The 16,880-nt window shown below is 40.6% G+C and overlaps 1 protein-coding gene across 1 annotated transcript in view; it reads left to right on the top strand.

Moving 5' to 3' along the window:
* The window catches only part of LOC117530231, a 33,282-nt gene extending 19,176 nt beyond the window's left edge, over window positions 1-14,106 (top strand). Inside the window, exons 3-6 of the mRNA XM_034193159.1 lie at window positions 4,889-5,565; window positions 7,855-7,986; window positions 8,201-8,285; window positions 13,672-14,106. Of these exons, the coding sequence (XP_034049050.1) occupies window positions 4,889-5,565; window positions 7,855-7,986; window positions 8,201-8,285; window positions 13,672-13,757 (980 nt within the window). The 3' untranslated portion in view covers window positions 13,758-14,106. The remainder of the gene's footprint in view (window positions 1-4,888; window positions 5,566-7,854; window positions 7,987-8,200; window positions 8,286-13,671) is intronic.
* The last annotated feature ends 2,774 nt before the right edge of the window (window positions 14,107-16,880 follow it).

Genomic DNA, 16,880 nt, shown 5'->3' with positions numbered 1-16,880 from the left:
CTGTTGAGAGTGTAAACCAACTAACTTCAGCATGCCAGATCCTCATGGCAGATGGGCATTATACATCCAGACACAACAAGATCTGTCAATATCTCCACTGGAAGATCTGCAAGGAACTGGAGATGGAAGTCAAAGAACATGTCTGGGAGCACGAGCCAGCACCAGTCTCATCCAACGGAAAAGTAACGATCTTATACGACAAAGAGATCCCAGCAGGAAGACACATTGAAGGAGGTGCAATCAAACCTGATATTGTCATCTGGAACAAGCAAGAGAAAACAGCCAAAATCATTGATGTGACAGTCCCCAATGACTACGGCCTGAATCGAGCGGAAAGGGGAAAGATCTTGAAATACCAAGACCTGAAAAATGACCTAAGAACAACGTGGTCATTGAAAGACATCGATATCATCCCAGTTGTGGTGAGAGCAACAGGCCTGATGAAGAAGAACCTGAAGAAATACCTTGAGGCAATCCCCGGTCACCCAAGTGCAGATGAGGTGCAGTTGTCTGCGATTAAGGGAACGATCACCATCTTGAAGAGAGCCCTCAGATACAATGCCAGATCTGGTTAGGATAACTATAGAGCCTAGGGTTCCCCAGGTTTGGGGCCCATTGCATTCTACTAAAAAGACATCAAAGAAATAAAGGTGGGTTGGAGTTCCTACTGGACAGCCTCGAGTGTCCTCGGTCCCACTGTGAAGGGGTTTGCCAGGAGAGATCTTGGTATGAGGATGTTTCAAAAGAAACAAACCCCAGCTAAAACCTCCACAAAGCACCAGGCACCAGGGCGTATGAAGAAAATGGTGCAACTTCTCCCAGTGCTGCGGGGAGACATCTCCTCTGTAACAGCACTCAGCTGGGTCATCCACCAGATCAGCGGTGTCATCCACCAGATAGTTCTGATTCTGGACCCCAGCAACAACACCATCAAAGGGCTAAAAGAATCCAGTGAAACTGCATCATTGTAAATTGGTCCATTGGGGAGAAGAAAAGATCTCTCACTGCTTCGCTTACTCAAACATGAGAAGTAGGGCAGGAGATCAAAGGCAGTATTTGAGGAGAGGAAATGTCACCATCTTGAAGTGAGCCCTCAGATACAAAGTCAGTAATGTTAAGGGTGCAGCTTTAGACCCCGGGTCTGGGGCCCACTGCACTCTTGTAGAAGGAAATTCAAGGCAAATGAAAAAAAAAAAAGACAAATACTACAACCGAGCACAAGAAAATGAGAACGAAAACAACACAAGAATACCTAAACTGCTTAAAAAGTTCTGCAAAACAGAGTGGACACCAAAGAACAAGATCACAGCCATAAACCAGATTGCAATTCCAGTGGTGACCTGTGGGTTTGGCAAAGTAGACTGGCCACAGCGTGAGCTTAGTAAGTTGGACACGAAAACCAGGAAGATGCTCACCCTCCCTCGCAGAGAAGGTAGTCTGGGTCTCACTGAAATCAACCAGGCCTACAGAGAACCTGTAATAACAGTACTTAAAGTAGACCTGCTTTGAAATAAATGCAGTCAGATCGTTGGACCAAAAAATGACTTACATTTATTTACACATAAGATCCTCCTGAATGTAGTAAAGTAAATCTCCAAGCCCAGATCTGTCATTCAACGGAGAAATCTTTGTTTAAAAAAATGACAAATTTACAGCTAAAATTTGGCCCTCCGCAAAACTGTTATCACATCCAGGACGTTGCCGTGACGTAAGAGAGATGACACTATCCCAGCATACATTGTGCGCGCCGGTACAGATATAGCGGTGTAAAGTGTAATTTGTGGATTTACATCAGTTTGCATCTCTTACAAAAGCACCTTTTTATTGTCTTATACGGAAGCATCAACATTTTTAAAAATTCATATTGTCGTGTGGCACGTTTGGTGAGTATACATTTCTTTTTTGGGGGGACATTTTCATACGCCCATTTGAATGAGTGGCATCGCATTGAAAATCTACTGTCTTTAGCCTACCGCCATTTCGAGTTTGTTTATGATTGTTTTGCCTTTATACTAGATCTATATTCGATCATATTTCCCCGTAAAAAAACAATTGTTGGTGAGTTTTATATTATCTTGCTCTAAGACTGAATGTTTGTGGACTGCATAAAAATGATATTTTCGGGACTTTTACCAATGTAAGTAGGATCTGCATGATCAGTGCAGCTGCAGTATGAGTGAATGGATGGAGGCACTCCATGCAAGCCAATATTTTCTCACGGGGCAGGGCTGTGGTCGGGGCCGGGGAAGAACGTCGCCCGCTGTTGAAGTCGCCGCTTATCTGAGCATGCAGAGCTGTATCTCGCATTCATTGCAGCTTACTTTTGCATGTTAAAACCAGGATGTGTATAACAGTAACATTACTAACAGATAAAATCAATTTCATTTGAGATAAATTACCTTCTCAGCCTAACAGACGACTCTAGTTATAGTCAGAGCTGAGCCACGCTTGGGTTGGGAGCGGCCCGTAGACATAGTGAATACCGGATTATGATTGCACATTATTATCGCAATCGTTGGGAAAAAAAATCAGAAGTACATGTATAATCAATCAATCAATCAGTTTTTTTATATAGCGCCAAATCACAACAAACAGTTGCCCCAAGGCGCTTTATATTGTACGGCAAGGCCATACAATAATTATGTAAAACCCCAACGGTCAAAACGACCCCCTGTGAGCAAGCACTTGGCTACAGTGGGAAGGAAAAACTCCCTTTTAACAGGAAGAAACCTCCAGCAGAACCAGACTCAGGGAGGGGCAGTCTTCTGCTGGGACTGGTTGGGGCTGAGGGAGAGAACCAGGAAAAAGACATGCTGTGGAGGGGAGCAGAGATCGATCACTAATGATTAAATGCAGAGTGGTGCATACAGAGCAAAAAGAGAAAGAAACAGTGCATCATGGGAACCCCCCAGCAGTCTACGTCTATAGCAGCATAACTAAGGGATGGTTCAGGGTCACCTGATCCAGCCCTAACTATAAGCTTTAGCAAAAAGGAAAGTTTTAAGCCTAATCTTAAAAGTAGAGAGGGTGTCTGTCTCCCTGATCTGAATTGGGAGCTGGTTCCACAGGAGAGGAGCCTGAAAGCTGAAGGCTCTGCCTCCCATTCTACTCTTACAAACCCTAGGAACTACAAGTAAGCCTGCAGTCCGAGAGCGAAGCGCTCTATTGGGGTGATATGGTACTACGAGGTCCCTAAGATAAGATGGGACCTGATTATTCAAAACCTTGTAAGTAAGAAGATAGAGATATTGCGTAAATGCAAAAAAGCAGTCCTACATATTTAATATGCGCTTTGAATGACATATCCTGATCAAAAATGACTCCAAGATTTCTCACAGTATTACTAGAGGTCAGGGTCATGCCATCCAGAGTAAGGATCTGGTTAGACACCATGTCTCTAAGATTTGTGGGGCCAAGTACAATAACTTCAGTTTTATCTGAGTTTAAAAGCAGGAAATTAGAGGTCATCCATGTCTTTATGTCTGTAAGACAATCCTGCAGTTTAGCTAATTGGTGTGTGTCCTCTGGTTTCATGGATAGATAAAGCTGGGTATCATCTGCGTAACAATGAAAATTTAAGCAATACCGTCTAATAATACTGCCTAAGGGAAGCATGTATAAAGTGAATAAAATTGGTCCTAGCACAGAACCTTGTGGAACTCCATAATTAACTTTAGTCTGTGAAGAAGATTCCCCATTTACATGAACAAATTGTAATCTATTAGACAAATATGATTCAAACCACCGGAGCGCAGTGCCTTTAATACCTATGGCATGCTCTAATCTCTGTAATAAAATTTTATGGTCAACAGTATCAAAAGCAGCACTGAGGTCTAACAGAACAAGCACAGAGATGAGTCCACTGTCCAAGGTCATAAGATCATTTGTAACCTTCACTAATGCTGTTTCTGTACTATGATGAATTCTAAAACCTGACTGAAACTCTTCAAATAGACCATTCCTCTGCAGATGATCAGTTAGCTGTTTTACAAGTACCCTTTCAAGAATTTTTGAGAGAAAAGGAAGGTTGGAGATTGGCCTATAATTAGCTAAGATAGCTCGGTCAAGTGATGGCTTTTTAAGTAATGGTTTAATTACTGCCACCTTAAAAGCCTGTGGTACATAGCCAACTAACAAAGATAGATTGATCATATTTAAGATCGAAGCATTAAATAATGGTAGGGCTTCCTTGAGCAGCCTGGTAGGTATGGGGTCTAATAAACATGTTGATGGTTTGGATGAAGTAACTAATGAAAATAACTCAATGTGTGGGAAAAAATATACCGTTCTTCAGTGGCGGATCCAGGCTTTGAAAATTGGGGGGTGCCAATGAAGATTTTGTGATTTTTAACATGAACAGTCAATGAGTGGTTTTCAAATTATGGGAGAGCAGGCGTGTCTCCTGCACCCCCACCTGGATCCACCACTGGCTGTTTTACAGATGTTGGTACAGAAATCATCCTGGAACACCATTTCCAGGTTACATTTTTGTATAATTTTAGAAATCATTTATTTTGTCATGTCCACTACACCATAATCGCGTAAAAATTGGTGCTTAACTAGGACATGGCCGATCCACAACTCCAGGGGTAGTCTAGTAGAAAGTACTAGGTTCTTGCAATTTTCAAAACTGTTAGTGTTACTTAGTGCCTTAATTCTAGTGTTTATTTTACTGTGAGTGACTGTCAATTATGGGGAGTGCTTGTTTCCAGTTGTTCATTTTGATGTTTGTACTGTGATGTTGGTTTGTTGTGATTCCAAATTTCTTCCCAAATTATTTTGTTTGTTTTTTGTTGCTTACACCCTTAAATGAGACCGAGTTTGTTTCTACAATGTTGATTTTCATTACAAATTTTACAGTACACTTTTTCTATTCATTGTACTGTAGGTCAGATCCTGATGGAGATAGATGCCAATCCAGGACCAGAGAAAAAGAGGCGGAGAACTGGGCCTCGCTGTGTGGTGTATGGCTGTAGCAATGAGGCTCAACATGGGTACTTCATGCACAAACTTCCAGGAAAGAAACCAAGTGGGCAGGAGCGATACAATCCACTGCAGAGAGCTTGGATATCCTTCATAGGACGAAAAAGGCAGTTTGACACGAAGGTTGCCCGCACCTACAAGTCTGATATCGTGGTATGTTGTGGACATTTTCGTAAAGAGGACTATGATCGTACAGATGCCATGATGTTCAAGGCTGGACTTCGTACACACCCTCCATCACTGCTGAAAACTGCTGTACCGACCATTGATGTGGCTCAGCATCCTTTCCACTCAGTTTTATCCAGTTCATCAGCCTCAACATCGACGCTTTATGCTTCTGTCCTTCCGTTATCTCAATATCCTATCTACCCATCTGCCAGTTTCCCTCCTTCAACAAGCTCATCTTCAACAGCCTCACCATCAACTCTTCCTGGTCGTGCTGTTTCTTTATTGTCCTACACATCTGTTACCACCACTATGACCTTCGTTTCTAGTTCATCGACCATTTCAGGCACATGTACCACTTCAGTCCTACACACTCCAAAGACATCAAACAGAGGATCAATCTACATTAGAAAAAAGGTAGGCAAGCAAACATTTGTGTATACGAGGTCTGTCCATAAAGTATAGGTCCTTTTTATTTTTTTCAAAAACTATATGGATTTCATTCATATGTTTTTACGTCAGACATGCATGAACCCTCGTGCGCATGCGTGAGTTTTTCCACGCCTGTCGGTGACGTCATTCGGCTGTGAGCACTCCTTGGGGGAGGAGTCGTCCAGCCCCTCGTTGGAATTCCTTTGTCTGAGAAGTTGCTGAGAGACTGGCGCTTTGTTTGATCAAAATTTTTTCTAAACCTGTGAGACACATCGAAGTGGACATGGTTCGAAAAATTAAGATGGTTTTCAGTGAAAATTTTAACGGCTGATGAGAGATTTTGAGGTGACACTGTCGCTTTAAGGACTTCCCACGGTGCGAGACATCGCGCTGCGCTCTCAGGCGGCGTCATCAACCTGTTTCAAGCTGAAAACCTCCACATTTCAGGCTCTATTGATCCAGGACGTTGTGAGAGAACAGAGAAGTTTCAGAAGAAGTCGGTTTCAGCATTTTATCCGGATATTCCACTGTTAAAGGAGATTTTTTTAATGAAAGACGTGCGGACGGGTCCGCGCGTCGGGACGCAACCGGCGCGGAGCGGCGGCACAGGAAAAACACCTCCGTGTTGATAACCATTTGTAAAATCCAGGCGGCTTTTGATGGCTTTCAGTGGCGTGAGTATATGAGAAATTGTTTAACAGCTGGACATGTTCCAACTTGTCCTTAAGGCTTCCAACAGAGGTGTTTTTCCTGTGGCGGAGCGTCGCGGCGGCTGCGAGCTGACGCGCGGACCCGTCCGCACGTCTTTCATTAAAAAAATCTTTAACAGTGGAATATCCGGATAAAATGCTGAAACCGACTTCTTCTGAAACTTCTGTTCTCTCACGACGTCCTGGATCAATAGAGCCTGAAATGTGGAGGTTTTCAGCTTGAAACAGGCTGACGATGGCGCCTGAGAGCGCTGCACGACGTCTCGCACTGTGGGAAGTCCTTAAAGCGACAGTCTCACCTCAAAATCTCTCATCAGCCGTTAAAATTTTCACCGAAAACCAGCTTAATTTTTCGAACCATGTCCACTTCGATGTGTCTCACAGGTTTAGAAAAAATTTTGATCAAACAAAGCGCCAGTCTCTCAGCAACTTCTCAGACAAAGGAATTCCGACGAGGGGCTGGACGACTCCTCCCACAAGGAGTGCTCACAGGCGAATGACGTCACCGACAGGCGTGGAAAAACTCACGCATGCGCACGAGGGTTCAAGCATGTCTGACGTAAAAACATATGAATGAAATCCATATAGTTTTTGAAAAAAATAAAAAGGACCTATACTTTATGGACAGACCTCATATTATGTAAATGTAATGAAAACAAGCATTCAATTGTGTGCACTGTTCCTCCTACATTCATTCCTAACAATGAAATAGGGAGGTAATAATAGCCCCCCAAAAGATGAATCTGAGATAAGCCCCGATTTGGAGTTAACATTGAAAAAAGGGGGAAAAATTGGTGGCTTGAAAATATGCTATAATCTACACAGACGACTCATGTAGTGTAGGCCAATCTCAAAGAAAATGTACTAGACCTTTAGCCCATAGATAACCAAGATTTCTCCAAGGTCTAAATGGATCACTGTTTGATCCTCAAATTGGCAATTTTTTTTATCTTTATTTCACTCCGGCAACCTTTAGAAAAATCAAATTCATGTAGTAGTAAAAACAATTCAGGTCTCAAATCCGGTTGAGTCCCTGGCTACAGGGGTGGTCGGATTTACCCTGCTTCATGCGAGGATTGTGTGAAGCAAAATTTTTACAGCCGGATGCCCTTCCTGCCACCAACCTGGGACAGGTGGTGGTGGTGAACTACCTGTACAGGTAGTACTGGTTTACTAGGGTACCAGTAGCAGGTCCTCGAGGAGAAAATTATAAAATGCATACCAAAAAAATTGCAAATTTGCACATGAAAAAAGCAGTTATATATTATCCTCCGTGTTGCAAATTTTGTGATTTCAATGATTTTCATTTAAACTTTTCTAATTAAAAAAAAAAAGTTTAATGTACAGTGGCAGAAATAAATCCCTATAAGTCAGTGATTTTTGCTTTTTTTATGTGTATTTCATAGTTCATGGCATTCTAGTTTCAAATAAAACGCCTAAGCGTCACTCAAAAGAGACGTCATCTGTGGGTTATTTGGTATTGCAAAGAATAAAAAATGTTCATCTCTATTCATAATATCACAACACATTTGTTTTCTTGTATTTTCGGTTAATTATTTTACAGGAAATGGCAGCAATATATGCAGACTATGACCGACAAGAAGAGAAAAAAAGAATGAAGTTTGCCAAAGAAATCGAAGCTGAACGATTGAGAGACTTTGTGAATAGAACTAAAGGAGTGCAGTGGAGGTCACAGGTCAGTATCGGTGTCAGTATTATTACAGAATGAAATCCAGTTACTGCCGAAATGATCTTGCTGACACGGTGTCATCACACTTTCTTGTTGAAAAAGAAATCCCCTTTTCTCCTTAATAGCAGTTTCTTTGCTATCTCACTAACTTGGACATATTAATTTTTTTCTTATCTGACATTGTATTTTACATGGTTATTTTGTTTTACATGTATGTCAGATGAGGGACCAGAAAGTTGGGACAGACATACATGTACCCAGACGCTCTGTCAAAGTTCAGACGAAGCCAAGAGGCATTTCCAAAGGTAAGTTATCCGATATTTAATGAAAAGGAATCAGTCGTCACTAGAACAACAATCTGGCTAATAATTTCCTGTCACAATGTTGTAAGTGAAGATAGCCATCATGAATAATATGAAGGGCAAATTAATTCCATGGCAATTCGTAATTCAGATGCTGACATAAAATAACTTCAGTTTTGATTTAGATTTTTTTTATTTCGAATTTAGACTGCCTTGGTAAGAAACAAGAAACAGAGCCGATATACATTACAGTCCCTGAGCCTGCCACATTGTCACTTTTGGCATAGGTTTCAAGGGTCTTATCCCTGAGGAAGGCTGAAGTATCAGACAAACATTTGCATGTTATATTTTACCTAAATTTTCTTTTTTTCTTATTTTTAGAAGAAAAGTTAACTTTTATTCATCAATCTTTTTTATTAGGTGTCTTGGATGACTATATCTAATACAAAGTATGCAAAATGGGGATGTGAAAATGAAGCTCGAAGTCAAGAAATTTGATGAAATGTATGTATGTATAGGGCTTGACCTTGGCCTTTTTCATAGGGAGCCAATTAGGGTGCTTAGACTCATTGGGCCTCATGTATCAATGTTGCGCACTTGTGGCGTAAATTTACGGCGGAAACTTAAAATACACCAAAGTCGCCGTGACGTATCAAGCAGTGCACACCTGCCCATTTCCGGCGTACGCCTGACGTGATCTTGATAAATGCGGCAGGTGGAAACAATCATAATTATAATAAACACGCCCATAAATATTCAGACTCCGCTTCAGACACACCCTCATTTTACGACTTGGAAGTCAGGAAGACGGCAGTGAAAAAGAACTCCACCAATCACGACGCGTGCCAATAGAGCGTCAAAAGCGGCCGTCGTATCAATTGTTTTGTAGTATATAATCAATAAAGTGTTACAGTGGTCCCTCATTAATCACTGGAGTTACGTTCTAAAAAATAGCCCGTAATACGTGAAACCGCGACGTAGTCAGCGTTATTTTTTACAATTATTATAGAAGTTTCAAAGCTGTAAAACCCCTCACTACACAGTTTGTACACTTTCTCAATCAGGCATGAACATTTTCTTACTTTTCTCTCGTGTGTAAACACTCTCAAAGTTCAAACCTTAGTAGGAAAATAATACCAAACTGTTTTCAGGCCCAAACATTTGTTTGAGAAATAAAAATAGAACGTTTTCCTATAAATAATTATGATGGCATTTAGAACTAACGAATTAATTTTAACGATCAACGAATGAGGTCGGACACATAAGAAATTATTAATAGTGACTGACCAGTATTTCACAGATCACTCCTCTGCGTCCTGACGCTGCGCCTTTTTCCACTCACACCTGGCTGCAGCAGGTGTTTGTTTCCTTGTGACAAACACAGTTATGAGTAGTTGTTGGCACTCTTTTCTCTTCTGGGCAAGAAGATTCTTATAAACAGATACGCAGAACACTAAAAAAAAAAAAAGGCATGCAAAATTGGACTAAATACTCCGCGAAACTCCGAGGCTACGACAGGTGAACGGCGTTATAGTGAGGGACCACTGTATTCTCTTTTCACGTCAATAATTCTTGACATGTGGATATTTGCTCGCTCAATTAATAAGACACGCTTAATCTGTCAGATTTCTTTATTTTTTAAATGTATTTCTCTATTTATTTTATTGTGACAACCGAATGGAGATGACAAAACCTGGCTGCAGCACGGGCGAATTAAGGGAATGACGAAACTACAGTTGTTATCAATTTCATAGTCTAAAACGATCACACCACATGAAGTTAAGCTCAGCGCTTTTTTGCAGTCAGCGCTGTGACCACGGACCGTGCTCCATAACATTCCCGCAAAGGCGGGATTTGTATTGATTATTATGTAGTATAATCAGGAAAGTGTTATTTATGTAACATATGCATTGATTTGTATAATGGCACTGTTTATCATGTTGATCATCTTCATTTTTATGTGGATTCCAGCGCTGGTTCATTTTGGTGTATAATTTATGCCACCTCTCAACCTGGTGTATATTTTCAGCGCAGCGTACGCCAACGACCACATTGATAAATGCCAAGTAGCGCAGCCGTTTTGGCGTACACCCCATATACGCTCAAATATAGCATGGGCCAAGGCGGAGGGTTAGCAGCAATCTTCCACTCCAGCTTATTAATTAATCAAAAACCCAGACAGAGCTTTAATTCATTTGAAAGCTTGACTCTTAGTCTTGTCCATCCAAATTGGAAGTCCCAAAAACCGGTTTTATTTGTTATCTATTGTCCTCCTGGTCGTTACTGTGAGTTTCTCTGAATTTTCAGATCTTTTGTCTGACTTAGTGCTTAGCTCAGATAAGATAATTATAGTGGGCGATTTTAACATCCACACAGATGCTGAGAATGACAGCCTCAACACTGCATTTAATCTATTATTAGACTCAATTGGCTTTGCTCAATGTAAATGAGTCCACCCACCACTTTAATCATATCTTAGATCTTGTTCTGACTTATGGTATGGAAATTGAAGACTTAACAGTATTCCCTGAAAGCTCCCTTCTGTCTGATTTCTTAATAACATTTACATTTACTCTGATGGACTACCCAGCAGTGGGGAATAAGTTTCATTACACTAGAAGTCTTTCAGAAAGCGCTGTAACTAGGTTTAAGGATATGATTCCTTCTTTATGTTCTCTAATGCCATATACCAACACAGTGCAGAGTAGATACCTAAACTCTGTAAGTGAGATAGAGTATCTCGTCAATAGTTTTACATCCTCATTGAAGACAACTTTGGATGCTGTAGCTCCTCTGAAAAAGAGAGCTTTAAATCAGACGTGCCTGACTCCGTGTTATAACTCACAAACTCGCAGCTTAAAGCAGATAACCCGTAAGTTGGAGAGGAAATGGCGTCTCACTAATTTAGAAGATCTTCACTTAGCCTGGAAAAAGAGTCTGTTGCTCTATAAAAAAGCCCTCCATAAAGCTAGGACATCTTACTACTCATCACTAATTAAAGAAAATAAGAACAACCCCAGGTTTCCTTTCAGCACTGTAGCCAGGCTGACAGAGTCAGAGCTCTATTGAGCCGAGTATTCCTTTAAGTTTAACTAGTAATGACTTCATGACTTTCTTTGCTAATAAAATTTTAACTATTAGAGAAAAAATTACTCATAACCATCCCAAAGATGTATCATTATCTTTGGCTGCTTTCAGTGATGCCGGTATTTGGTTAGACTCTTTCTCTCAGATTGTTCTGTCTGAGTTATTTTCATTAGTTACTTCATCCAAACCATCAACATGTCTATTAGACCCCATTCCTACCAGGCTGCTCAAGGAAGTCCTACCATTATTTAATGCTTCGATCTTAAATATGATCAATCTATCTTTATTAGTTGGCTATGTACCACAGGCTTTTAAGGTGGCAGTAATTAAACCATTACTTAAAAAGACATCACTTGACCCAGCTATCTTAGCTAATTATAGGCCAATCTCCAACCTTCCTTTTCTCTCAAAAATTCTTCAAAGTGTAGTTGTAAAACAGCTAACTGATCATCTGCAGAGGAATGGTCTATTTGAAGAGTTTCAGTCAGGTTTTAGAATACATCATAGTACAGAAACAGCATTAGTGAAGGTTACAAATGATCTTCTTATGGCCTCAGACAGTGGACTCATCTCTGTGCTTGTTCTGTTAGACCTCAGTGCTGCTTTTGATACTGTTGACCATAAAATTTTATTAGAGATTAGAGCATGCCATAGGTATTAAAGGCACTGCGCTGCGGTGGTTTGAATCATATTTGTCTAATAGATTACAATTTGTTCATGTAAATGGGGAATCTTCTTCACAGACTAAGGTTAATTATGGAGTTCCACAAGGTTCTGTGCTAGGACCAATTTTATTCACTTTATACATGCTTCCCGTAGGCAGTATTATTAGACGGCATTGCTTAAATTTTCATTGTTACACAGATGATACCCAGCTTTATCTATCCATGAAGCCAGAGGACACACACCAATTAGCTAAACTGCAGGATTGTCTTACAGACATAAAGACATGGATGACCTCTAATTTCCTGCTTTTAAACTCAGATAAAACTGAAGTTATTGTACTTGGCCCCACAAATCTTAGAAACATGGTGTCTAACCAGATCCTTACTCTGGGTGGCATTACCCTGACCTCTAGTAATACTGTGAGAAATCTTGGAGTCATTTTTGATCAGGATATGTCATTCAAAGCGCATATTAAACAAATATGTAGAACTGCTTTTTTGCATTTACGCAATATCTCTAAAATTAGAAAGGTCTTGTCTCAGAGTGATGCTGAAAAACTAATTCATCCATTTATTTCCTCTAGGCTGGACTATTGTAATTCATTATTATCAGGTTGTCCTAAAAGTTCCCTGAAAAGCCTTCAGTTAATTCAAAATGCTGCAGCTAGAGTACTAACGGGGACTAGAAGGAGAGAGCATATCTCACCCATATTGGCCTCTCTTCATTGGCTCCCTGTTAATTCTAGAATAGAATTTAAAATTCTTCTTCTTACTTATAAGGTTTTGAATAATCAGGTCCCATCTTATCTTAGGGACCTCATAGTACCATATCACCCCAATAGAGCACTTCGCTCTCAGACTGCAGGCTTACTTGTAGTTCCTAGGGTTTGTAAGAGTAGAATGGGAGGCAGAGCCTTCAGCTTTCAGGCTCCTCTCCTCTGGAACCAGCTCCCAATTCGGATCAGTGAGACAGACACCCTCTCTACTTTTAAGATTAGGCTTAAAACTTTCCTTTTTGCTAAAGCTTATAGTTAGGGCTGGATCAGGTGACCCTGAACCATCTCTTAGTTATGCTGCTATAGACTTAGACTGCTGGGGGGTTCCCATGATGCACTGTTTCTTTCTCTTTTTGCTCTGTATGCACCACTCTGCATTTAATCATTAGTGATTGATCTCTGCTCCCCTCCACAGCATGTCTTTTTCTTGGTTCTCTCCCTCAGCCCCAACCAGTCCCAGCAGAAGACTGCCCCTCCCTGAGCCTGGTTCTGCTGGAGGTTTCTTCCTGTTAAAGGGAGTTTTTCCTTCCCACTGTCGCCAAGTGCTTGCTCACAGGGGGTCGTTTTGACCGTTGGGGTTTTTCCGTAATTATTGTATGGCCTTGCCTTACAATATAAAGCGCCTTGGGGCAACTGTTTGTTGTGATTTGTCGCTATATAAATAAAATTGATGAAAATTGATTGATGAAATATCGCCGTACGCAACGTTGATACATGAGGCCCATTGAGAGTATACAGACAATAATATTTTGGGGGTGCACAGAGCCATTTTGGGGAGCCAATGTCCTCTTGGCTCCTGCTAATGTCGAGCCTTGGGGTAGTATCAAGTCATAGGTAACTGGCGTTTTTTTATTCTTCCAGGAATACAAGCAAGTGTTATCAAGAGACCCTGTACTGATTCTGTATTAGTGCAACAGGCAGATGCTTCAACACAAACTGAAGAGTAGAGGACAGAAGAAGAAGAGGCGGAGTTGGATTTTTGTGTTTCCGAAGATGTTGAAGTGGACGATGAAAAACATGATCCAACATACCAAACAAACACATCCACTGGAATCTCTTCAGACAAAGAATTAATTAAAGTGTGAATATTTTTTTTCTTCTAATTCTTCGATCTTCATAATACAAATTTAATTTATTTATTTTTCATTATTGCACCATATATATAATAAGGAATTGAAATGGGAATTTCATTTGATAACAGAGAAAATCAGAAATAAAAAGGGGATTCTTTGTTCCATGTCGCGCTGTGAAGCCTGCCAAAAATGTATTATCTCCACCTTATACAGTATTGTATAGTAAAAATAAAGTTTTGTATTTGTTCGTAAAAACAATGGAGTTTGTCTGAATGGTGTGTGTCCAAATACATGCAACCCCGTTTTAATTTTAAGAATGGTGTTAAAACCTGGCGTTGATGTTAAATAACAAATTAACTTCATCCGGCTGTAAAAAATTTTGCTTTCACAAAATTCTCGGGGTAAATCCGGCCACCCCTGTAGCCGGGGACTCAACCAGATTTGAGACCTGGATTGTTATTTACTACTACATAAAAGCGAGGTGAATCCGGCCACCCCTGTAGTTGGGGACTAAACCGGATTTAAAACCTGGATTTCTTCTCTCTCGATCTCTCTCTCTCTTGAATCGTCAAAGAAGATAGGTAAAGTTGAATTAAGGACGTCATTTTGCTTGTCAACGATAACATCAGCCTTTAGCACCATGCTTCAAATCAACCAATACACAACCCTGAATAATATTCCCCATTAGTGGTAATGTGAATGAAGTCTGCGAATGTGAGGGACACAAATGATAAACTCACTTGAGCCCCTGGTCCCAACAGATTTGACTTAGGAAAGGTATACTGTAGTGTAAATTGTCTGCCATTAATAACGAAAAACAAAACAAAATGGACATTGGACATACAAATGGACTTGTCATTTAGTTATAGACATGTAATATAATAATCAAATTCTTAATCAATAAATAGTGCAAGCCAATATCGCCTGCGTAGCAAGAGCGAGACAAAGTCATAGGTGTCAACTTTTATAGTCTTATAGTAGAGTCTACACACAGTTCTTGGAGACAAACTGCAGCATATCTAATAAATCAATCAATCAACTTTTTTCTTATATAGCGCCAAATCACAACAAACAGTTGCCCCAAGGCGCTCCATATTGTAAGGCAAGGCCATACAATAATTATGAAAAACCCCAACGGTCAAAACGACCCCCTATGAGCAAGCACTTGGCCACAGTGGGAAGGAAAAACTCCCTTTTAACAGGAAGAAACCTCCAGCAGAACCAGGCTCAGGGAGGGGCAGTCTTCTGCTGAGACTGGTTGGGGCTGAGGGAAAGAACCAGGAAAAAGACATGCCGTGAAGGGGGGCAGAGATCGATCACTAATGATTAAATGCAGAGTGATGCATACAGAGCAAAAAGAGAAAGAAACAGTGCATCATGGGAACCCCCCCACAATCTACATCTAAAGCAGCATAACCAAGGGATGGTCCAGGGTCACCCGATCCAGCCCTAACTATAAGCCTTAGCGAAAAGGAAAGTTTTAAGCCTAATCTTAAAAGTAGAGAGGGTATCTGTCTCCCTATAAAATACTCAGTGTTTCCATATCGTCATAACTTTCAGCCAGGTTCGGGTCAGTGTGGCTAAATCATTATAATTACAACAAAGTACCTTACAGGTAAAACAAAGATGTCGGTTTCCTTCATTCTCTGTCTGTTTTATGGGTCTTTTGGGTAAAGCAAATTACATGCTCAGTCTTGAACACTGCAGCTAAAATGGCATGGTTTAGCATGGTCATCTTTCATGTTAATCGTTATCCAGGCATCGCAGGCGAGTTCCTCTATAAACATTTGCCCCATCTGGGTAGGCGGCCTTGATCGTGTAGAGGACACAGGCTGGCAGCTGGACACGGATGTCTTTACTTAGGTATCCCCAGCACCAACGGACAAATTGCCGATATGAAACATAGCGATTTTTCCTGCAGTGGATAAAAATAGAAACAAAAGATAAGATGCAATAAGAATCGAGCATTATGTTTTTTAGTAGAATGGTTTATACTGTGTGCGGAGGGGGAGCACGGCCACATGGTCCCCCCCAATATCTTGGGCAAATTTGCAGAATATTCCTGCTTTATTCTGTTTCATCACACCTATTGTCTGAAAGTTGATGAAATTCTGTTGGGCTGGGCATCAAGGATCATACCCCTCCCCCCCTTCCCATGTTGAAATGCTAGCTATGCTACTGACGGGCTTTTGTAAAAAAAAAAAAGTTGCTATTTCTATTCTTATTTCAAGTCATAGTTTCCCCTCATTTGAAAGCATTAAACTATATTCTTGTATTATCTGACAGCGCCTGCACCCCACATGTGGTTCACATATATTTCAGTGCAAAAATGATTTTAAAAATACGAAATCACTGGCTCATTGTTGCGAGCTTCAAATGCTCTCGCCGTTCTATGCCACCGCTCAGTGAACTGAACCCAGGCTATAAACAGGACCGTGGGGTTGAGTATCGCTGCATCAAAATCATCAGCCCGAGTGATGCACCTAACGGCATTACGTTCTGCCTCATTATTCACCTCAGGAATCGATCAGCATATGCAGTCGTCCACGCCAAAAGAATCGTGAATCTGGTAGCATCCACATTGACGCCTAAAAGTAAAACAAGAACAAAACAAATAGACGCAAGGTCAAGATTTTCTTTTTATTACAATACAGTTTTTCACACATAGCTAACATTAAAAGTTGACTAAAAATCTAGTCACTCATTGTATATATTCATAAATCCAAGATCAAAATTTAAATAACATAGCAACTTAAAGTTCTAGATCTAGTTTATTTCATTACAGGGTCTAGTATCAGATAAGCTTGCTGAACTGAATGATCATCTTCGGTCTCATTTTTTTATTATTTTTTTTAAGAGAGAAAAATTAGTCCATACCTCTAATATGTTACTGTATTAACCCTCTGGGGTCCGAGACCATTTTTTTTGGACAGCTCACTCACTTGGCATAAATGTTTTATTATTGCTGTTAACAGCTCTCCCTGCATCCCACAATCA

This window comes from Thalassophryne amazonica, chromosome 18 (assembly GCF_902500255.1).
Source record: "Thalassophryne amazonica chromosome 18, fThaAma1.1, whole genome shotgun sequence".
NCBI lineage: Eukaryota > Metazoa > Chordata > Actinopteri > Batrachoidiformes > Batrachoididae > Thalassophryne > Thalassophryne amazonica.
Note: the sequence above shows the minus strand (reverse complement) of the source record. Positions and strands in the feature narration are given on the sequence as shown.